Source organism: Salvelinus alpinus, chromosome 8 (assembly GCF_045679555.1).
Source record: "Salvelinus alpinus chromosome 8, SLU_Salpinus.1, whole genome shotgun sequence".
In the NCBI taxonomy this organism is placed as follows: Eukaryota; Metazoa; Chordata; class Actinopteri; order Salmoniformes; family Salmonidae; genus Salvelinus; species Salvelinus alpinus.
In genome coordinates this window covers 81,974,493-81,997,704 of record NC_092093.1, presented here as the reverse complement: position 1 = coordinate 81,997,704, position 23,212 = coordinate 81,974,493, and the positions used below count along the sequence as shown (strand labels likewise).

The following is a 23,212-nucleotide window of genomic DNA, read 5'->3' as shown; positions in this document are numbered from 1 at the left end:
ATAGTAAAGTACAGATTCCCCAAAAAACAACTTAAGTAGTACTTCTATTGTATTTTTACCTAGGTACTTTTCACCACTGGTTAAAGTACAACAGGGAAAATAAATATAAACATGGGGTTTGCTTTTCACTGTTTGCCCTTTTCTTGTGGCAACAGATCACAAAACTTGCTGCTGTGATGGCACACTGGTATTTCACCCAATAGTATCAACATTGAATTTGTTTTCAAATTCTTTGGGGTCTCTCGCTATTGCTTTCTCCTCTGTAATTGGAGTTAAAAGGTTGTTGTTCTTCTGGTTAGGCCCCCCCCCCTAGTCTTCTCACCCAAGGCCGTAAAGAAGTAGAGTTTGTTTTTAACCTACACCAGCTGAATGGGCTGATAAGGAAGTGTTGGAAGCCAAAGATTAGGGAACTAGATTTGACTATCAGGTTACATATATCAGCATTAAGATGCTTGAGAGAGAGAGATATAACCCTTTGTTTCCCTATTTCCATGTTCAGAACTACTGTGTGAAAGGACTGGAGCTGTTCTCTTCCTACCTATTCCAGGATATACTGGAGCTCTATGACTGGAACCTCACAGGTGAACAACACACCATACTACCCACTAGCTCCTACCCATTACCTCCTATCCCCCAGCCCCTGCTCCCTACACCTAGGCACTAGGGGATAGGCACCTGTACTCCCTCCCTGTTCACCCACTTCTCCAACTCAATCATTGTTTGCCACCGCCTCATTGTTTGCCCGCCACCACCTGTTTCCGCCTTCTCGTACAGGTGCATCAAATCTGGGACCAAGAGGCCATCAGACTGTTAAATAGTGTGTGTATATATATATATATATACACTATTTATCTCAAGGCTCATCTGAAATCACTACTGCTGTACACACCTTTCCTATTCATATACTGTCCATTCTGTTGATACACACACACATATACACATGCATGCATACATACATACATACATAAATACTGACCAAAAATATAAGGCAGCTTATGGTAGAGAGGGGAACATTCAATTCTCTGGCAACACCTCTGGTGGACATTCCTGCAGTCCTCAACTGGCAGCTTCATTAAATAGTACCCGCAAAACACCAGTCTCAACGTCAACAGTGAAGAGGCGACTCCGGGATGTTGGTTTTCTGGGCAAAGAAAAGGCCATATCTCAGACTGGCCAATAAAAAGAAAAGATTAAGATGGGCAAAATAACACAGAGGAACTCTGCCTAGAAGGCCAGCATCACGGAGTCGCCTCTTGACTGTTGACATTGAGACTGGTGTTTTGCGGGTACTATTTAATGAAGCTGCCAGTTGAGGACTTGTGAGGCATCTGTTTCTCAAACTAGACACTCTAATGTACTTGTTCTCTTGCTCAGTTGTGCACCGGGGCCTCCCACTCTTTCTATTCTGGTTAGAGCCAGTTAGCACTGTTCTGTGAAGGGAGTAGTACACAGCGTTGTACATGATCTTCAGTTTCTTGGCATTTTCTCACAAGGAATAGCCTTCATTTCTCAGAACAAGAATAGACTGACGAGTTTCAGAAGAAAGTTCTTTGTTTCTGGCCATTTTGAGCCTGTAATCGAACCCACAAATGCTGATGCTCCAGATACTCAGCTAGTCTAAAGAAGGCCAGTTTTATTGCTTTTTTAATCAGTACAACAGTTTTCAGCTGTTCTAACATAATTGCAAAATGGTTTTCTAATGGATCAGTTAGCCTTTTTAAAATGATAAACTTGGATTAGCTAACACAATGTGCCATTGGAACACAGGAGTGATGGTTGCTGATAATGGGCCTCTGTACACCTTTGTAGATATTCCATAAAAAAATCTGCCGTTTCCAGCTACAATAATCATTTACAACATTAACAATGTCTACACTGTATTTCTGTATTTTCTATTTTAATGCACAAAAAATGTGCTTTTCTTTAAAAATAAGTACATTTTTAAGTGACCCCAAACTTTTGAACGTTAGTGTGTATATATTGCTTCCAGAGGCAGTTTGGAACTTGGTAGTGTGTGTTACAACTGAGGACAGGTGATTTTTACGCACTTCAGCACTCGGCGATCCCGTTCTGTGAGCTTGTGTGGTCTACCACTTTGCGGCTTAGCCATGGTTGCTCCGAGACATTTCCACTTCACAAATACAGCACTTACAATTGACCGGGGCAGATGTAGCAGGGCAGGAATTTGACAAACAGACTTTTTGGAAAGGTGGCAATCCTATGTTGGTGCCACGTTAAGTCGTGCATATTGAAGGGGTGTCCACATACTTTTCTGTATATATATACACTACTCGTCAAAAGTTTTAGAACACCTACTCATTCAAGAGTTTTTCTTTATTTTTACTAGTTTCTACATTGTAGAATGATGTAGGTTTTTTGGTTACTACAGTTTTTTGGTTACTACATGATTCCATATGTGTTCTTTCATAGTTTTAATGTCTCCACTATAATTCTACAATGTTGAAAATAGTAAAAATAAAGAAAAAACCTTGTTCTAAAACTTTTGACTGGTAGTGTATATTCCGGACTCTGACACTGCTTGTTTGTATATTTCTTTATTTCCATTTTGGGGATTTGTGTGTATTGTTAGGTGTACTGTACTGTTGGAGCTTGAAACATAATCATTTCGATGCACCTGCGATAACATCTGCAAAATGTGTATGCGACCAATAAAATTAGATTTTGAGACTGAAGACTGATTCTGATTTTGAGACTGGTTCATCTTATTTTCAGTATCTTTGTTGTTTCCCCACGCAGGTCCAGAGTGGGACAACCAATCTCCTGGATGTCAGAAGTTCCACTTCATGCCTCGCTTTGTCCGCTTCTTACCTGGTGAGACTGTCCCTTCTTCAGAAAACTCTCTCTCTCTCTGCTGGAGAATGTTTGTACTGCATGCTGTTGTATGTACTTTGTCTGCATGAGTGTGCGTGTGTGTACACATGAGTTGTCCTCTTAATGCGTTGAGATTCAGATCTATGGATTTTCCGAGTATCTGTCCATGCAAACATTTTTGTAAATGGAGATCAATCAATTTTGATGAGTGTCTAGACCTGATTTGTGTATTTGACCTTGTCGCATTGTATGTTCTCTGTGTTTCTGTCTGTCTCGGTCTGTCGGTCTTGTTTCTCTGTGTGTATGCGTTTCTGGATGCGTGTTTGTCTGTGTATCTCACGATCTCTGTGTTTGTCCCTCCGTGTCAGACGGCGGTAAGGAGGTGCTCTCCATGCACCAGGTTCTCCTCTACCTCCTGCGGAGCTCCAAGCCTCTGGTCCCTGAGGAGGAGATAGCTGACATGCTGCAGTGGGAGGAACTGAAGTGGCAGAAGTACGCAGAGGAGTGCAAGGGCATGATCGTCACCAACCCTGGCATGGTGAGAGAGGACGAGCACTTTCATGGACTGTATTCAAAATGGCACCCTATTCCATAAAGTGCAACAGGGTCCGTAGGGTGTGTCTGTGATTGATAGAGTGCTAGATTGGCAGGGTTTGCACTTTTGAGTGCACATTTCCATGAATTCACATGCTCTTTTTGTAACATAACACAACAATGTACTTACCAAAGTCTGATAGGATCTGAGTCTGTGTGTCAAGCGTCTCTGAGTAGGAGTGCTGATGTAGGATGAGTTTAGCTTTTTAGACCGTAATAAATACGATTTGTATGGACAGGTCTTAGATCATTACTCTGAGACACTTTATCCATATGTTCCCTGGTCTCATAGTCTTTGTGTTGTTGTTTCAGAAGCCTAGCTCTGTGCGTATTGACCAGCTGGACAGAGAGCAGTTCAATCCAGAGGTCATCACCTTCCCCATCATCGTCCATTTCGGGATCCGGCCCGCCCAGCTCAGCTACGCTGGGGACCCCCAGTAAGATCCTCCCTGTAACCCGCAAACCAACCCTACCCCCTCACCACCCAGGGTCTCTTCCCACCACCTACTGCCCAGCTCAGCTACGCCAGAGCCCCCCTCCCCCCCCCCCCACCCGTAACTCGGCCAACCACCCAGGACCTATACTACACTCCCCCCTGCCTCTGATCCTCCCCGCCCACAAACACTACTGTATACTCCCCCTCCCTCAAGACACACTCCTTTCCCTCCGTTCTCCCCCGTTCCCCACACTGCTTATTCAAAGCGTCTCTCACAGGACGGTTGATGGTGGCACTCTTCTGTGTTGAGAGAGGGGGAATGTCGGAGAGCGGGTGGGAGAGAAAGATTGGCGTGACATTTTCACATGCGTCGTCACGGGGTCCTAAGGTTCCGCCGGGCGCTGTCGCCGTGGGAACGGCACGGTTTGTCTCGTGAATAGTAATGACACACACACACACACACACACACACACACACACACACACACACACAGACAGAGGAGTAGAGGGAATACTGTACTGTGCCTGTGCATAATTACCAAAAGCTTACTGTATATTAAATTATCCTCTGCTGTCGTCTCCGAAGTGTAGAGAAAGCTACAATAACAACCAAAACAAGCGCCAATCAAAAGTGGAACTCTTCGGCTAGTTTCTCTTTGTTGTCTGTGTCTCTTATCTGTGACAGGGTTCCTGTCAGATACTTTAAGAAGATTAGGGACCCATCCCGAATGGCACCCTATTCACTTTATAGTGCACTACTTTTGACTTGAGCCCTGGTCAAAAGTAGTGCACTATGAAGGGAATAGATGCCGATGATGAGGGATAGAAGGCTTTATCGGTAAACAGGAGAGAGATCTTCTCATTATGAATCCCTGCGAGTATTGTGTATCTGTTCAGGTCTGTGTCATTTGAGTGATGTTAGTCACCTTTTCTTAATGTTAGGGATGTCCGACCTTCAGTCTGTCTCTGTGCTCTCTTGCTGCGGTCACACACGCGCGCACACTCCCCGCAAACCTCGAAGCCGCAGACGACAAATTTATGGGCGGATGGGGACATCATTAACGACAGTTGGCTTTAATTGCATTGATGGCAATGCCACAGAGAGGAGAGTGAGTGGGGGAGAGAGGAAGAGAGAGGACACGGCTGCATATGTTAAGCTGCCCCTTCCTGTTTCCTTGCCTTAGAAAATAATGTTTAGGGTCGTTCTAACCACAGTATCTCTATGGAGGGCCACAGAGGGAGGGCAGATAGAGGGAGTGAAAGAAAAAGAGAGCGAAAGAGGAGTTAGAAGCAGAAGGTGGGGAACGAGTGTAAACGAGAGAGCGACGGCAGGCATGCAGCATATGTTAATGAAAGAGTTTGTGGCAGACACACACACCAGCCTGTGGCATCCTGAGAGCACAGAGTGGATCTTCTGAAAGGTCATGTGAGCTGGTTGGGGAGGGAGGCCTCCCAGGCTGCAGCTTCACCCTGCCCTCCTCTTCTCTGCCGCGTCCCCCGGCTGCCGACCGTACAAACACACGCCGTTAGGCCGGTGGTGAGCCGGTAATCACGGCGGTAAAGCCGTCTCTGCCTCAGTCTCCCTCTACACCGTTCACTAATGAAGTCGCCGTATTAAAACTCCCTAATTATAATTCCCCTCATCTCCAGTCCTCTCTACCGCATGTTTCTCTCTCTCTCTCCCTGTCCAGCCGGCCGCTACTCATATAATTGAATAACTTCGGCTATAAATGAGGAAAGAGCCTTAATGGAGAGAAGCGGTCAGAGATGGGCAGAGTCACAGTTAGTCTCATTACTAGAGTCAGTCCATCTGAGGAGGTTTTTCAATGGTCCATTATTATCACCTATCCCACAACAGTGTCCTTTTCAAAAGCAAATTAAGACCAAAACCTAATAGATTGTTATCGTGGCATGTGGAGAGACTTCCCTTCTCTTGCCACACACACATGTAACTGCAGTACTTTACAGAAGAGTGAACAGCGAGTGAACTAGTCTTACAACAACCAACCAGCGCTTATATACTGTTTTATCTCTACTGCCTGGGTGGGTGAAAGGCGGACTCACCGGCCTCTCTGGTCTGAAACAGGAGACCTACAGAAGAGCCATCCCAGTCCACAACACACACACACACAGAGCAGACTAATGGAGTAATGTCTGGAGGCTACTGTTAAATAATGTTTAATAATGGTCTGTGCTGTTGAAATATTGATGTGTTGTTCTGAGCCACAGCTTGACTTCTGCCCCCCCCCCCCCCCCACAGGTACCAGAAGCTGTGGAAGAGCTATGTGAAACTACGCCACCTGCTGGCTAACAGCCCCAAGGTCAAGCAGATAGACAAGCAGAAGCTTACACAGAGGGAGGTGGGTACCACACACTACAGTACATCTCCCTGGCCTCATTATAATTAAGTATGACGCATGCCAGCTTCATGCAATTTCACAGGAGCGTGAGGCTGAAACGTGTACTAGTGTAATTACTAGAACCATCTAACACCAGATTGTAGCCGTGTGCTGCAGTGCTGAGGTCCTGATCTCTTAATTCTGCATTCACTGCATGGGTTCCAAATGGCAAACCTATTCCCTAAATAGTGCTTTTGACCAGAGCCACATGGGCCCTGGTGATATCTAGTGTAGAGGTCGACTAATCGGAATGGCCGATTTTAATTAGGGCTGATTTCAAGTTTTCATAACAATCGGTAATTGGCATTTTTGGACACCGATCATGGCCGATTACATTGCACTCCACGAGGAGACTGCATGGCAGGCTGACTACCTGTTATGCGAGTGCAGCAAGGAGCCACGGTAAGGTGCTAGGTAGCATTAAACGTATCTTATAAAAAATCAAATCAAAATCAAATCAAATGTATTTATATAGCCCTTCTTACATCAGCTGATATCTCAAAGTGCTGTACAGAAATCCAGCCTAAAACCCCAAACAGCAAGCAATGCAGGTGTAGAAGCACGGTGGCTAGGAAAAACTCCCTATGAGGGGTGGCCAGTCCTCTTCTGGCTGTGCCGGGTGGAGATTATAACAGAACATGGCCAAGATGTTCAAATGTTCATAAATGACCAGCATGGTCAAATAATAATAATCACAGTAGTTGTCGAGGGTGCAGCAAGTCAGCACCTCAGGAGTAAATGTCAGTTTAATCTTAATGTCAATCAATCTTAACATAATCACTAGTTAACTACACATGGTTGATGATATTACTAGTTTATCTAGCTTGTCCTGCGTTGCATATAATCGATGCGGTGCCTGTTAATTTATCATCGAATCACAGCCTACTTCGCAAAAGGGTAATTTAACAAGCGCATTCGCAAAAAAAGCACTGTCGTTGCACCAGTGTGTACCTAACCATAAACATCAATGCCTTTCTTAAAATCAATACACAAGTATATATTTTTTAAACCTGCATATTTAGTTAATATTGCCTGCTAACATGAATTTCTTTTAACTAGGAAAATTGCGTCACTTCTCTTGCGTTCTGTGCAACAGAGTCAGGGTATATGCAACAGTTTGGGCCGCCTGGCTCGTTGCGAACTAATTTGCCAGAATTTTACGTAATTATGACATAACATTGAAGGTTGTGCAATGTAACAGGAATATTTAGACTTATGGTTGCCACCCGTCAGATAAAATACGGAACGGTTCCGTATTTCACTGAAAGAATAAAAGTTTTATTTCCGATATGATAGTTTCCGGATTTGACCATATTAATGACCGAAGGCTCGTATTTCTGTGTGTTATTATGTTATAATTAAGTCTATGATTTGATATTTGATAGAGCAGTCTGACTGAGCGGTGGTAGGCAGCAGCAGCCTCGTAAGCATTCATTCAAACAGCACTTTCGTGCGTTTGCCAGCAGCTCTTCGCAATGCTTCAAGCATTGCGCTGTTTATGACTTGAAGCCTATCAACTCCCGAGATTAGGCTGGTGTAACCGATGTGAAATGGCTAGCTAGTTAGCGGAGTGCGCGCTAATAACGTTTCAAACGTCACTCGCTCTGAGACTTGGAGTAGTTGTTCCCCTTGCTCTGCATGGGCCGCGGCTTTTGTGGAGCGATGCGTAATGATGCTTCGAGGGTGGCTGTTGTCGATGTGTTCCTGGTTCGAGCCCAGGTAGGGGCGAGGAGAGGGATGGAAGCTATACTGTTACATTGGCAATACTAAAGTGCCTATAAGAACATCCAATAGTCAAAGGTATATTTACATTTACATTTAAGTCATTTAGCAGACGCTCTTATCCAGAGCGACTTACAAATTGGTGCATTCACCTTATGATATCCAGTGGAACAACCACTTTACAATAGTGCATCTAACTCTTTTAAGGGGGGGGGGGTTAGAAGGATTACTTTATCCTATCCTAGGTATTCCTTAAAGAGGTGGGGTTTCAGGTGTCTCCGTATATGAAATACAAATGGTATAGAGAGAAATAGTCCTATAATTCCTATAATATCCTCAACCTAAAACTTCTTACCTGGGAATATTGAAGACTCATGTTAAAAGGAACCACCAGCTTTCATATGTTCTGAGCAAGGAACTTAAACGTTAGCTTTTGTTACATGGCACATATTGCACTTTTACTTTCTTCTCCAACACTTTGTTTTTGCATTATTTTAACCAAATTCATTATTTATTTGAGGCTAAATTGATTTGATTGATGTATTATATTAAGTTAAAATAAAAGTGTTAATTCAGTATTATTGTCATTATAAAAAAAAAAAATAATAATAATAATAAAAAAGATCGGCCGATTTAATCGGTATCGACTTTTTTTGGTCCTCCAATAATCGGTATCGGCGTTGAAAAATCATAATCGGTCTAATCTAGTGCTCTGTGGAGGGAATAGGTTGCCATTAAGGCTGCAACCACTGTCTATAGCTTCGTTTCATCTATATGTATTTTGTCTCCGCTTGCTTCTATTGCCTTTGTTGAGCTATGTGTTATTTTCTAAAGTAGCTGCTGTCGAGGCTGGTGTCTGTGTGTGTGTGTCTGTGTCTTAAGCGCACAGTCAATTAGCCTATTTTCCAGGTAGCACTGGCTAGGGGCTCCGGCAGCGTCGCTTACAGTTACTGATATTCCCACTGTCAACCTATAGAGCAATTAGTTCACCACACACCAGGCCATCACATCTCCAAGGGTCCGCTATTTCAGCGTGTCTTCACCCACCCATGACAATACAGCAACACTTCTATTATCCCCAACCCCCTGGGAACTTCATTAGGAGTGTGAGTGTCTGTGAGTGTTTGTGTATCACTTGTTCATCCACAGCCCTGGTACACATTCATCTGTTCTTTTGTGCTGAATAATGTAAAATGAACGCTGCGACCAAACCAGAGCCCTTAAATTGGGGAAAGAAGCTTTTCATCTCATCAGAGAAGTTGGTTGGTGCTCTAGACGGGTGACTGCCTGTATGGCCCTTTGTCACTGTAATGTACGAATCCCAAAGGGCGCCCTATTTCCTACATGGTGCACTTCTCTTGACCAGAGACCCCAATTGCACCCTATTCCCTATGAAGTGCACTACTTTTGACCATAGTCATATGCATTGCACTACATGGGGAATAGGGTGCCCTAGGAGCCCTGTTCAAAAGTAGTGCACCATATAAGAAATAGGAGACTATTTGGGATGCACTGCAGGGTCAGTTCCGCTGTGTTGGGGCCTCTTGCCCCAGAGAGAATCCCAGAGAATCCCATCTCTGTCTGCCCCTAGAGACAGACGTGTTGCACCCCAGTTGGAGGATACAGGGCCCCTGGCCGGCCGCTTTGATATGCTTCAAACATAGCTGCCTGTCAACGCGCGCACACACACACTATTATTGTTATTTAAATACTTATTTTCTGTCTATTTTTAAATAATGTGGCCCAAATCAACAACTTCTATTGGAATTTGAAAGTATTTTCAAATAGTTTCCTATAAATAGCCTAATACTTGAAAGTGTTTTCAAATTCTAATTTAAAATGACAGGCAGCTACGGAACGGCAGGTAGCCTAGTGGTTAGAGCGTTGGGCCAGTAACCGAAAGGTTGCTGGATCGAATCCCCGAGCTGACAAGGTAAAAATATGTTGTTCTGCCCCTGAACAATGCAGGAACCCGCTGTTCCTAGGCCGTCATTGTAAATAAGAATTTGTTCTTAACTGACTTGCCTAATTAAATAAAGGTTAAATAAAATAAATAAATAAATAAAAATGCATGGGCTAAATAAAGGTAAAATAAATAAATACAAAAATGCAGTGTATTTGGGTCCATGTATTTGGTGTATTTCTTGGGTCCATGTATTTGAGAATTTTCAAATACTTTCCAAGTGTATTTAACTACTTGTCTTTTCAAATAAAAAATATCTAAATACTTACTTCCATGTCCTTATAATGTAATTAAAACACCCTGTGGATGGCAGTGTGTGTGGCACACCGCTGATGGATGGTTACCGCTGATGGATGGCAGTGTGTGTGACCGTGTTCCCGTTGATGCGCAGGTCAAAGTAGGATGGTATTTATTAATGTTTTTGTTTTTCTTTCCTTGCCGTCGACAGAAAATCCTGCCCTTCCATTTCAGATTCTATCATGGGTAATTTAGGCACTGTGACAGAGATCCAAGTAACTGCAGAAATAAAGGGAACACTTGAGTAAATGAGGGATACAAAGTATATTAAAATCATGTGCTTCTACACAGGTGTGGTTCCTGAGTTAATTAAGCCATTACGGTATACAAATGGCCTGTTGCCCATTATTTTGCTGCCTTGGCAAGATCACAGCGACTTTGAAAGAGGGGTCTCAAAGGAGCATAGGGGGTTTAAAGGGTGTGTCTGTCCCCAGATCTCAACCCAATTGAACACTTATAGGAGATTCTGGAGCGGCACCTGAGACGGCGCCCGTTTGTTTTCATGCTTCATCAACAAAACGCCAAATAACGGAATCTCTTCCAGACTACACTTTTAGAATCTGTTCCAAGGTGTAATGAAGCTGTTCTGGCTCAATGCCCTATTAAGACACTTTATGTTGCTGTTTGCTTTATTTTGGCAGCTACCTGTACCATCCGTCCCCGTTTTGACGATGGCCCATTGGAAAGGGAAAGGGGGATACCTAGTCAGTTGTCCAACTGATTGTGTTCAACTGAAATGTGTCTTCCGCATTTAACCCAACCCCTCTGAATCAGAGACGTGCGGTGGGCTGCCTTAGTCAACATCCACGTCTTTGTCACCAGGGGAACAGTGGGTTAAACTGCCTTGCTCAGGGGCAGAACGACAGATTTTTACCTTGTCAGCTCAGGGATTCGATCCATCAACCTTCCGGTTACTGGCCCAACGGTACCACCAGAGAAGACCGATGTGCTGATAGACATGTTCCAAGTCCTGTTTCTGATTCGTAGACATACTCTCTCAGCACAGACCATGGCCCGTATCCACAAAGAATGTCAGGAAAGGTCCTAGGAATCCTGTTAAAATCTGTTTTTAAGACACAACAAAACTCCCAGAGTAGATTTTAGGATGGTAAGACACTGTCCAAGCTCTGAGCCAGGAGTCAAATCAACTCATAAAAGTTTATCTCGGCTGGTAATCACGACAGTTTGAGGTACCGCAAAGAAAAGATAGTGATGATGCTCATTGGCATTGTTGCAAGTGATGGGGAATAACTAATCGCAATGAGGCATCACCAGTCACCAGATGTGAACTCTATATTATGTGAACTAAACATACAAATAAAAAAACTGTTTAAAATGAATGATTTTTAAAAATTACTTTAATACATGTAATTTTGTCCTTGAAACATTTTTAATTGAAATACTGTAGAATTCCATTCATTCCTATGGCGGACTGCTCCTACTGGGGAGTGCCAATAAAGCCTCTCAATGGCCAGTACATAGCATCAGCATTCCGGAGTTTATATACATTATTGGTTTTAAAGGTATGTCATTTTCGTCGAACACATAGTTAGCATAAGCCCAAGATTCCTTTAATTGCCCAACTTTAGGCTTTTTTTATATATATTTTTTTTACATAATGTTGCGCTCCAAAGGGATGACGTTAAATAAAACCACTAGACAAATAAATAAACAATTTTTTTTTGTATTATTTAATTACCTACATCATGTTAAGTATTTAGGCATATCGTGAAATTGGACTCGTGAAATCATTGTCTGAAGCGCGAGAGATGAATGTCGGTCTAGATTATTTCTGGATCGCTCATATAAAAATATCAAAGCATTCTTTTAACAACTCCAAGGCATTTGTATGTGTGTGCAGCAGCCACTGACTGACTCGCTGCATATTTTTTGTGTCCTAAATATCTGTCGACTGGGTGTGTGACCAAAGAGCCTTCATGCGTAGCTTATATTTTTACCAATAAGAGTAGGAATAGAATGTCTCTCTTTATTAGCACTTACCACCAATGTTTTACTCTGAGACACTTTGTGGATACTGGCCCAATGTTGTGTCCTAAATGGCACCCTATTCCCTATTGTACTGGTTCAAAGTCATGCGCTATGTCAGGAAAAAGTAGCGGTCAAAAGTAGTAACATTTTGGTACTTGGAATGTCTCTGGTGCAGACCTCCCCTCGCTGTGTTGTTACCAGTTGTCTGCTCTTCTGCAGGGGCTGACACTGTACACCAGCCCGTGCTGGCTGCAGGTCCAGTTTCCAGCTCTCTCGCACACACGCCCGTACACATTGGAGCACTACCTGGAGAGAGGGGAGGAAGGAGAGATAGCTGTATGTGCGTTCTGTATACCTGTTTGTGTGTGTCTCTGGTAGATTTGCATCTCTCTCTCTCTCTCTGTCTTTCTGTGTGTCTCTGTGTGTGTGTGTGTGTGTTCCTGAATGTTTAACTGTGTGTGGTGTAATCTCCCGTGGGCAGATTCTGCGAGTCGACCGAAAAAATCTGCTGTGTCTGAACGGGATGCACGAGATAACGAACAGCATTAGTTCTGGTTTTGGGGTTTTCATCACTGGTTATGTGGACGTATCAGGGTTGAGCGAAGGCGGTGCTTAAACGACTATCTCGAGTGATTTGCTCATGTGCACACCCTGGTAGGGGGGAAGCTTTAGCTGAGAGTTCCCTTTTGTGAGGGTGGAGACTTCATTCTTGCTCTCAACTCTCAATTTTCTACCAAGTATGAACTCAAGTTAATCACGCAGCTGACCAAATGACGCAATATTTTACTTCTGGGTTAACAGACATTGTGTGTTGTAAAGATGTTTGGCTGTCCCCTGTAGCAGCAGCACTAACCCAGTGGATCAATAATGTATGTGTGTTTGTCAGGAAGCTCTGATCTGACACACACACACTAGGCTTAATAATGTACGGGTGGTGTTTTATCAGGAAGCCCTTCAGAAGATCCGCCAGAAGAACACCATGCGCCGGGAGGTGACCGTGGAGCTCAGCAGCCAGGGCTTCTGGAAGACTGGCGTCCGCTCTGACCTCTGTCAGGTAGGCAGGAGAGACGCTTTGCTGCCCCACACGCACACAATGTACACTGTACTCTCCGAGACGCAGCACACCTATGCACAGATCCACGCACAGATGCACAAACATGGAAAGGCCAAAACCTAGGAAGAAACCTAGAGAGGAACCAGGCTATGAGGGGTGGCCAGTCCTCTTCTGGCTGTGCCGGGTGGAGATTATAACAGAACATGGCCAAGATGTTCAAATGTTCATAGATGACCAGCATGGTCAAATAATAATAATCACAGTAGTTGTCGAGGGTGCAGCAAGTCAGCACCTCAGGAGTAAATGTCAGTTGGCTTTTCATAGCCGATCATTAAGAGTATCTCTACCGCTCCTGTGGTCTCTAGAGAGTTGAAAACAGCAGGTCTGGGACAGGTAGCACGTCCGGTGAACAGGTCAGGGTTCCATAGCCGCAGGCAGAACAGTTGAAACTGGAGCAGCAGCACGGCCAGGTGGACTGGGGACAGCAAGGAGTCATCATGCCAGGTAGTCCTGAGGCATGGTCCTAGGGCTCTGGTCCCCCGAGAGAGAGAGAGAAAGAAAGAGAGACAGAGAGAGAGAATTAGAGAGAGCATACTTAAATTCACAAAGGACACCGGATAAGACAGGAGAAGTACTCCAGATATAACAAACTGACCCTAGCCCCCCGACACATAAACTACTGCAGCATAAATACTGGAGGCTGAGACAGGAGGGGTCAGGAGACACTGTGGCCCCATCCGATGATACCCCTGGACAGGGCCAAACAGGAAGGATATAACCCCACCCACTTTGCCAAAGCACAGCCCCCACACCACTAGAGGGATATCTTCAACCACCAACTTACCATCCTGAGACAAGGCCGAGTATAGCCCACAAAAATCTCCGCCACAGCACATCCCGGGGGGGGGGGGGGCAACCCAGAGCAGTTTCTTGGCCGGTAGCTAGAGGCTAACACTGACGGCACATCAGCCATCTCATTCTCACAAACACACACCTGCCCCCACACAGACACAATCACTCCTACACACACACACACACTCCTGCCTCCACACAGACACAATCACTTCTACACACACTCCAGCCTCCACACAGACACAATCACTCCTACACACACTTGTGCCTCCACACAGACACAATCACTCCTAACCCTACACACACACACACACACACACACACACACACACACACACACACACACACACACACACACACCTCTGCCCCCACACAATCACTCCTACACACACACAACTGCCCCCACACAATCACTCCTACCCCTACCTACACCTGCCTCCACACAGACACAATCACTCCTACCCCTAAACACACACACACCTGCCCCCACACAGACACAATCACTCCTACACACACACACACACACACACACACACTCCTGCCTCCACACAGACACAATCACTCCTACACACACACTCCTACACCCCTCCCCATCGTCTCCTACTGAGTACCCAGTGAGTAAATTGGTCTGGGAGTGGACCCATGCTAATGTTATCTCAGCCACTCGAGCAGTAGCCTAATTTGAGCGAGTCTGATGGGTTGAGACACTGAGACACGGTCTTGCTTTGTTAATTGGGTGGTTAACAAGGCCTTAGAGTGGTGTAGATGTGGGCGGTGGGTAGGCCGTCGAGGGCCAGGGGTGGGCTGACTGATCAGCTCTGGGGCTGTGTGGGTTAGTGGTTAGCACAGAGAGAGAGATAAAGACACACGGGGAGAGAGAGAGAAAGGAACAGGGAGAGGAGAGAGAGAGAGAAAGATGGAGCAGAGGGAAAGAGAGAGAGCGAGCGACGCAGCTCATTTGACTGACCTGTAGGAGCCCCGGGCTCCCCTGGTAACACTAATTAAAACATGCAGCTCAGCCTGCTCTTACACGGTGGTGCCGGGTTAATGGGTGTTCCACCGCTACACAACGCTCCCCCACTGTTCTCCTAGTACGGACTGATGAGACTCCCGCTAATGATAGCTCATATTGGTTACTCTCTTTCTCTCATTTACTCGCGCGGTCTCTCCCTCGCCTCTCTCCTTCTCTCTTTCTCGCTCGCTCACCCCTCTCTGTCTTTGTCTTTCTGTATTTCCGTTTATTTCTGTCTTTCCTTTTATTTGTTTTCTTTGACACTGGCTACGTCTCTGCACAGGCAGGACCTGTCGGCAGGTCCTGATTCGTCCGTGTCAACATTTGAATTTCCCCCACAACTCTTAATTTCTCCTCACGGCGAAGAACACATGCACACTGATTGGACTCGTGATTATTTCATCTCCCTCTCGGCCGAAGCGCCACTTAATAATGACTGGCTGATTTGATTATGCCATGTTCTCTCTCCCTTCCCTCTTACCGTCTCTCTCCACCTCTTTCTCACTTCGTCCACTTATCTCTCTCTCTATCTCTCTCCGCAGCATGCTATGATGTTGCCAGTGTTGACCCACCACATCCGCTACCACCAGTGTCTGAAGCACTTGGACGACCTGATTGGCTACGTCTTCAAGGAGCGCTGTCTGTTACAGGTGAGAGAGACGCGCGCACGTACACGCACACAGCCAGTGTAGTCCCTTCAGGGCTGGAGCCTTCCAGAGCTCTCAGCATTAGCCGCAGTGCTTCCTCCAGCACAATTGGAGAGCTGTCATACAGAGACTGATACATTAGAAATGAATGTGTTGTATTCGTGCTTAAAGAAAGGGGGTTGGTTGACTGTTGCCTCATGATCATACACTCAAAGCCCTCTTACCCTTTCGTTCACAGACAGAGATCCCACTAATTTACCATGCCTGCTTCTTTTGACCTGTTTTTTGGTATGTCCGAAAGGGGTAGGGGGTAACAAACATGGCAAATTAATAGACACCTAAAGACCTAGTCAGGATTCCTGCATTTTCACGGACCCTGTAACGCCTCCCTAATTTAGATGTGTGTTATTGTGCGCGCTTGCATGCATGTGTTAACCTGCGGTATTGTGTGTGTGTCTGTCTGTCTGATGTCATCATTATTGTTAAATAGAAAGCCCTGGCTGATGGTAGAGGCCTTACACACACACACACACACACACACACACACACACACACACACACACACACACACACACACACACACACACACACACACACACACACACACACACACACTAGTAACAGCACCAGTCCATCTCCTGTATTTCCCTCTATTGTCCTGCAGGGGAGCTCTTGATTACAAGATCGTTTTCGGTTAAAGATGTAGTGACGGTTGGAGACATGCAAGCATCGTCGAGGTTCTCCTGCCTGCCTCCTCGTCTTCTCTTCTGTTCTTTAAACAACCATCTCCATCGCTCAGTTTTGTCACCCCTGCTCTACATTCTCTGCTACCACCCCCACCACTCCTCTCTTCCCTCACCCACCTCCCCCTTCTCCCCAGGAACAGAGACGGCCCGAAGGTCCTCAATAATTAAACTGTAAAACTCTACCACAGCCCCATCTCAGATGTCATCTCTCTCTCTCTCTCTGTGTGTGTGTGTGTGTGTGTGTGTGTGTGTGTGTGTGTGTGTGTGTGTGTGTGTGTGTGTGTGTGTGTGTGTACATGCTGGTGACACGTGCAAGAGGCACCAAAGTGGATCATGTTTTCGTATGTCTAATTTCCAACATAATTAATGTAGTCTAATTTATGCTCCAATTCCTTTCATTTTTTAAAATTTATTTTGTCTCTGAGACAATGATTGATCTTGCAAAAAGGGTGTCTTTGCATTGATCGAGACAGCATGTTGCTGCTTATAAATGTTTTATGTATTCATATAACAAAATGTTTCTGTCAAGTTTCAAACTGCATCCCAAATGGGACCTTATTCCCCTTGTGCCCTGGTCAAAAGAAGTGCACTATATAAGGAATATAATGGGATAGGTTGCCATTTGAGACACATACAGACTTTCCTCCTGAGTTATCAAATCAAATGTATTTATAAAGCCCTTTTTCCATCAGCAGATGTCAGAGTGCTTAAAAAAAAAAAAAAACATCCTTAAACCTCAAACAGCAAGCAATGCAGATGTAGCACGGGGGCTAGGAAAAACTCCCCAGAAAGGCAAGAACCTAGGAAGAAACCTAGAGAGGAACCAGGCTCTGAGGGGTGGCCAGTCCTCTTCTGCCTGTGCCGGTTGGAGATTATAAGAGCCATTAAGGCCAGATCGTTCTTCAAGATGTTCAAAGGTTTATAGATGACTAGCAGGTTCATCTATCATGATTACTCATGTTTAGCCAAAGGCTGTTGAGCAGCCAGTAGACAATGCAATGGTCAGTACACCCAAAGCCCCATAACTTCATGCAGTCATAATTTTGACAGACTAGCATCCTCTCCAGGAACCGGTTTCGTGATAGCGATGGAATGTAGGATTATGTGTGTTTAATTATTATATATATTTTTTTACGATGCATCATTCCTACAACGGCCGAAGATGTCACATGCGTTTCCCAAAACACCACGCAGAGGGAACGGTCGCAAAGTGCGTCGTTGGATCATGAGTCTATATTGATAGGATCAAATAAAAGGGAGCGCTGCTTTCTCTATTCAAGTCTTTCCTTAACATATATTTTAATTATTTCACAATACTGACGATGGATCAGCTCCTAGGGAGATATTACCACCTACGGCTGCAAATATTAAGGCGTGCCTATTCTAATGACTAAACAATAAAAATGCACAAAATCACAGATTTGGCACATCATTGCGCACATGTTAGGCTACACATCATGAACTATACTGATACAATTACAGACAGTTGCCTACCAATAGCAAAATAGAACTCAAATGATTGAACATGACATTTTATTTCAATATGATTGAAATAGGCCTATAGCTTACGGTTTATTTTAAAGCCATCTCGGTTTTCATTTGAAGCGTCTTTTTATACAGTGCTTGTTTGTATCAATGGCAAAGACAATGGCAAAGACAGTGCAACTTTGTATTTGTAGGCAACTTTGTTCTGAAGATTGTCATGGTCACATAGAGACGGATAACCCACGAAGTTTTGCGGAGATCTGCTGTGTATAAAGTGACGTGGGAGGGCAAAAAAAGCATCTGACGACGCATTTAGCTGTTCAACAAGTGGTCTGAGGCAGCCGTTAGATTCCGAGTAATTTCAAGTGTAACGTTAACTCTGAGAAGGAGCATTAAGTGTACTGTCTTTGCCACTCGACGGTTGCATCCCAAAAGGCACCATTTTCTCTGTACAGTGCACTTCTTTCGACCAGGGCTCATAGAGTACCATTCGGGACACAGCCCACGTGTCTGACATTTCTCTGTTTGACCAACAGGGATCATTTAGAATTCCAAGTATTTTTGTGTCAACCTTTCAGACAAGAGGACAAGAGTTGTGCTCGACGTCTACTCGTGCAAGGTCAAATAGTTCTGAACTGTTGAACGCAGTTCTGTTTCTTTTAGTTAGAACACAAATTGATTTGTTTCTGTTCAAGGATACAACCCTGGTGGCGTCTGGACTGATGATATTGAAACCCCCTCTGTTAAATTTTTACATGTATCTCATTGGAGCTTGAAATTGATTTTAAGTTGGAAACCCGAGCAGTCCGTTGAGAGGAGAGATGAGTTAGTGTTTTTGCTGACAGAAGCTACATTCTGATAATGTTAGATTGATAAATGCTCGGCACGTCTTACTGAGAGTACTACAGCCATATTCTCTTTTCCCTGTTGTTCCTCGGGCGACGATGTTCGGATGAGACAGACGCCCTGCTTTCCAAACAAAGCACAGTGGTGGGGAATATGTGTAGATCTTCCAGTGTGCTAACTGGCTTTATTTGTTCCAAAATACTTGATTTATTTATACTTCTTTCCATTTGATTCATATTTTTGGGATGCTAATTCCGATGAGTACATACTGTAGCTCAATTGATCCATTCAGATGGTGACACATACGGTCCCAGAAGAATCACCATCACCATCAGCAGATTCAGACTTCTTCTCCCTCTCTTTTCAGTTGGCCATGACTCACCCCAGCCACCACCTGAACTTTGGCATGAATCCGGACCACGCCCGTAACTCCCTGTCCAACTGCGGCATCCGCCAGCCCAAGTATGGGGACAGAAAGGTCCACCACATGTACATGAGGAAGAAGGGTGGGTACCTACAGTAGAATACAAACGTGCACACGTCATCAATATTGATTGATGGATGTTTCTGTTGTCTATGCTGACTAACCAACCTCTGTCTGATTGGTCAGGAATCAACACCTTGATCAACATCATGTCTCGTCTTGGACAAGATGACCCCTCCCCCTCCAGGTAGGCCCTACTTCCATAAGGAGGTCTAAGCAATGTCACCAACCTCTGATGCTGGGGTTATTCTTATTCCAATCCATTATGTAATGTACACTACCGGTCAAAAGTTTTAGAACACCTACTCATTCAAGAGTTTTTCTTTATTTTTACTATTTTCTACATTGTAAAACTTTTAGTGAAGACATCAACACTATGAAATAACACATACGGAATCATGTAGTAACCAAAAAAGTGTTAAACAAATCAAAATATATTTTATATTTGAGGTTCTTCAAATAGCCACCCTTTGCCTTGATGACAGCTTTGCACATGCTTGGCATTCTCTCAACCAGCTTCACCTGTAATGCTTTTCCAACAGTCTTGAAGGAGTTCCCACATATGCTGAGCACTTCTTGGCTGCTTATGGCATTTGGAATCAAAAATCTCCAATTTGAACTCCAAACCAAAGGACAAATTTCCACCCATCTAATGTTCTTTGGTGTCCTTTAGTAGTGGTTTCTTTGCAGCAATTTGACAATGAAGGCCTGATTCACGCAGTGTCCTCTGAACAGTTGATGTTGAGATGTGTGTTACTTGAACTCTGTGAAGCATTTATTTGGGCTACAATTTCTGAGGCTGGTAACTCTAATGAAATTATCCTCTGCAGCAGAGGTAACTCTGGGTATTCCTTTCCTGTGGCGGTCCTCATGAGAGCCAGTTTCATCAGAGCGCTTGGTTTCTTTCAAAGTACTTGACATTTTCCGTATTGACTGACCTTCATGTCTTAAAGTAATGATGTACTGTCATTTCTCTTTGCTTATTTGAGCTGTTCTTGCCATAATATGGACTTGGTCTTTTACCAAATAGGACTATATTCTGTATACCACCTCTACCTTGTCACAACACAACTGATTGGCTCAAACGCATTAAGGAAGGAAGGAAATTCCACAAATGACCTTTCAACAAGGCATACCTGTTAATTGAAATGCATTCCAGGTGACTACATCATGGAGCTGGTTGAGCGAATGCCAAGAGTGTGCAAAGCTGTCATCAAGGCAAAGGGTTTCTATTTGAAGAATCTCAACTATAAAATATATTTTGATTTGTTTAACACTTTTTTGATTACTACAGGGGTTCGTCCTTTATAAAGTTGCAACGTTCTGACACATTATTTAAGTGTCAACAACTGGTACACATTATTGCTAGTTTGACCAGTTTTGGTGATCCTCTCCGGCTCATTGTCAAGTCCTCTCATGGTTACGGTCCTAACCCTGGAACGGGTAGCACCATAGAAAGAAGCTGGCTTGATGAAAACGATGTCCATTTTGTCTCTTCTCTTTGGTCGCAATGTCATTTTTTGCAGGTAGGGGGATGTTCACACCTACAGTAGCCGGGCTATAAAGAGTCTATTGTCCTGCTAATCGGGCTACAAGTGTTTGAAAACCTGTTTTCAAAATGCCACCAGCTGTAAATAAAAACACAGCATCTTGTTTACGTTCCTTATTGTATCCACAATGTCACAAATAATTTGTATCTACCTTTCCAATTACTTTTAGAGTTTGGGATTTACAAATGTGTGCTTTTCATGTCATTTTTCGTTAAATTTAAGTATAACTTTTGACTGACGCCTTTAGTGAGATGTCTAATGCTTGAATATTTAACCATATCTGCCCTATGAATTCATATCTAAGGGGCATTTTTCACAGCATTATTATTTACATTGTTTTAGTTTGAACGTGCAGACTGGCACTAAGAACAGCGGGAATGTTTCCCTAGTCAGCGCCATTATTAGTGCAATGCCCCTTAAAGTGTTGCTCCCTGCTACCTCCCTTCCCATGGGCTAGGTCCGTCTTCTGTGCACGGCTCTGCGGCCCACCCCGTGCCTTGAACCTTGCACGCCGACCAGTGTTTCAGTGGATACAGCTGGAGAACTGCAAGGCAATCCCAATGTGCGCCACTCGGGAGCCATGAACAATATATATTGTCCTGCTAATAACAGGGTTAATAATATATCTGTGAGAATATCCAAGGGGCTTTTTTTTTTTATATAACTCTAACTTAATAATAATAATCGCTTTGTTTTAAAAATAACAATATTTTGAAGATTTCGTTTTCAAATAACGTAAAATGAACAAGAAAAAGGCCATTCTTGAACATGGGGTGAGACATTGTTACTAATTTATAAATAAAGCTAGTTTGTTATTTAAAATGATTTATTTCTGTTTTTAGAGGGAGAGAAACCAAAAACCTAGTCATCTCATGGGTCTCCCAGTCAAGGACCGCACGGGTATTGAACCAGCATCTGTAGCAACACAGCTTGTTTGCTATGCAGTGTCTTAGACCGTTGCGCCACTTAGACGCTGTACAACATGCCTGGTCGGGAGAGTACTACAGTAAGAGCAAAATAATCCGAGCAAAATAAAATACTAAAAACCTTAGTGTAACAACATTTTTAGTAAGTAATAATGAAGATGTGCACAATTATCAGTTTCTATTTAGATTTATGTCGCCCATTCATTGTCAGAGACACAGTAGAACCCAAAAGCATAATCAGAGCTCTAACTCCCCCTTGTGCTGGTCTGGAGCAATGAAGTGGTGACGCAGGGTACCGTACTAAACCACCAATTACCTCTAAGTACCGCGGCATAATCGCAAAACTTTTAGTGGAGTAACCACTATACATGATTCCATATGTATTATTTCATAGTTTTGGTGTCTTCACTATTATTCTACAATGTAGAAAATAGTAAAAAATAATGAAAAACCCTTGAATGAGTAGGTGTTCTAATACTTTTGACCGGTAGTGTATACCTAGCGAATGCAATGTCCCTAAGCCAAGCGGTTGCTGTTTTGCTATGCGGTTTGGCCCTGCACTTAGTTCCATGAGTGAGCTTAAGCATCGTCACCAACCTCTGATGCAGGGGCCTTTTTTATTCCAAAACACCTTTGCATTGTGTGCTATAGATTTGTGAAAGTTTGAGGCTGAATGAATACACTTGAGAAGAATTAATAAACTTGATTTAAACATGTACAGGCCATATTTCAGGTCCCTATTGGATTTTCACCCCTGCTATTTGTCAGATTGTGTTGATTTGGTCTGTCTCAGAGACCTGTGGTTCCTGTGTAAATGTCTGATATACGATAGACTGAGACCTAATAAACACCTCTCTCTCCTCTCTGCCTTCATGTCTCTTTCTTCATTTCTCTCTCTCTCTCTTTTCAGGATCAATCACAACGAGCGGCTGGAGTTTCTCGGCGATGCCGTCGTGGAGTTTCTCACCAGGTGAGATTTACTCTTTCTTTGACGGACGCCTCCGCTAATCGAACATGGCGACAACTCCCCCTCCTCCTCTTTATTCTAGTCTGTGATTTCCCCCTAATTGGGTATTCGGTTGTAATTTCACGATAGCTCCTTTCATAGAGCCTGCTGAATTTCTCCATGACAACTAGCAGTTAGCTATGAGAATGTTGTGTGTGTGTTATTGACTGAGTCACTCCCAGGTGAGAGGAGACCGCTGTGGTCCAGGCACCACTCAGCTTGCACTGCCACACCACTCATGACACGGTGCTATTATTACTACACTGACTTAGTCGCTGCAACTCTACCTAGATACCTCGGCTGTGTCCCAAATGGAACCATAATCCCAAAGCTGTCATCAAGGCAAAGGGTGACTACTTTGAAGAATCTCAAA

General features: G+C 44.0%; 1 protein-coding gene across 4 annotated transcripts in view; it reads left to right on the top strand.

The window, feature by feature from the left end:
• drosha (drosha ribonuclease III) overlaps positions 1 to 23,212 on the top strand; it is a 128,372-nt gene that overhangs the window by 11,515 nt on the left and 93,645 nt on the right. For all 4 annotated transcript variants that reach the window (XM_071415214.1, XM_071415211.1, XM_071415213.1 and 1 more), the window contains 10 exons: positions 500 to 581; positions 2,758 to 2,832; positions 3,201 to 3,370; positions 3,739 to 3,863; positions 6,122 to 6,221; positions 13,178 to 13,285; positions 15,692 to 15,799; positions 19,241 to 19,379; positions 19,484 to 19,544; positions 22,744 to 22,803. In XM_071415214.1, coding sequence (XP_071271315.1) covers positions 500 to 581; positions 2,758 to 2,832; positions 3,201 to 3,370; positions 3,739 to 3,863; positions 6,122 to 6,221; positions 13,178 to 13,285; positions 15,692 to 15,799; positions 19,241 to 19,379; positions 19,484 to 19,544; positions 22,744 to 22,803 — 1,028 coding nt within the window. The remainder of the gene's footprint in view (positions 1 to 499; positions 582 to 2,757; positions 2,833 to 3,200; positions 3,371 to 3,738; positions 3,864 to 6,121; positions 6,222 to 13,177; positions 13,286 to 15,691; positions 15,800 to 19,240; positions 19,380 to 19,483; positions 19,545 to 22,743; positions 22,804 to 23,212) is intronic.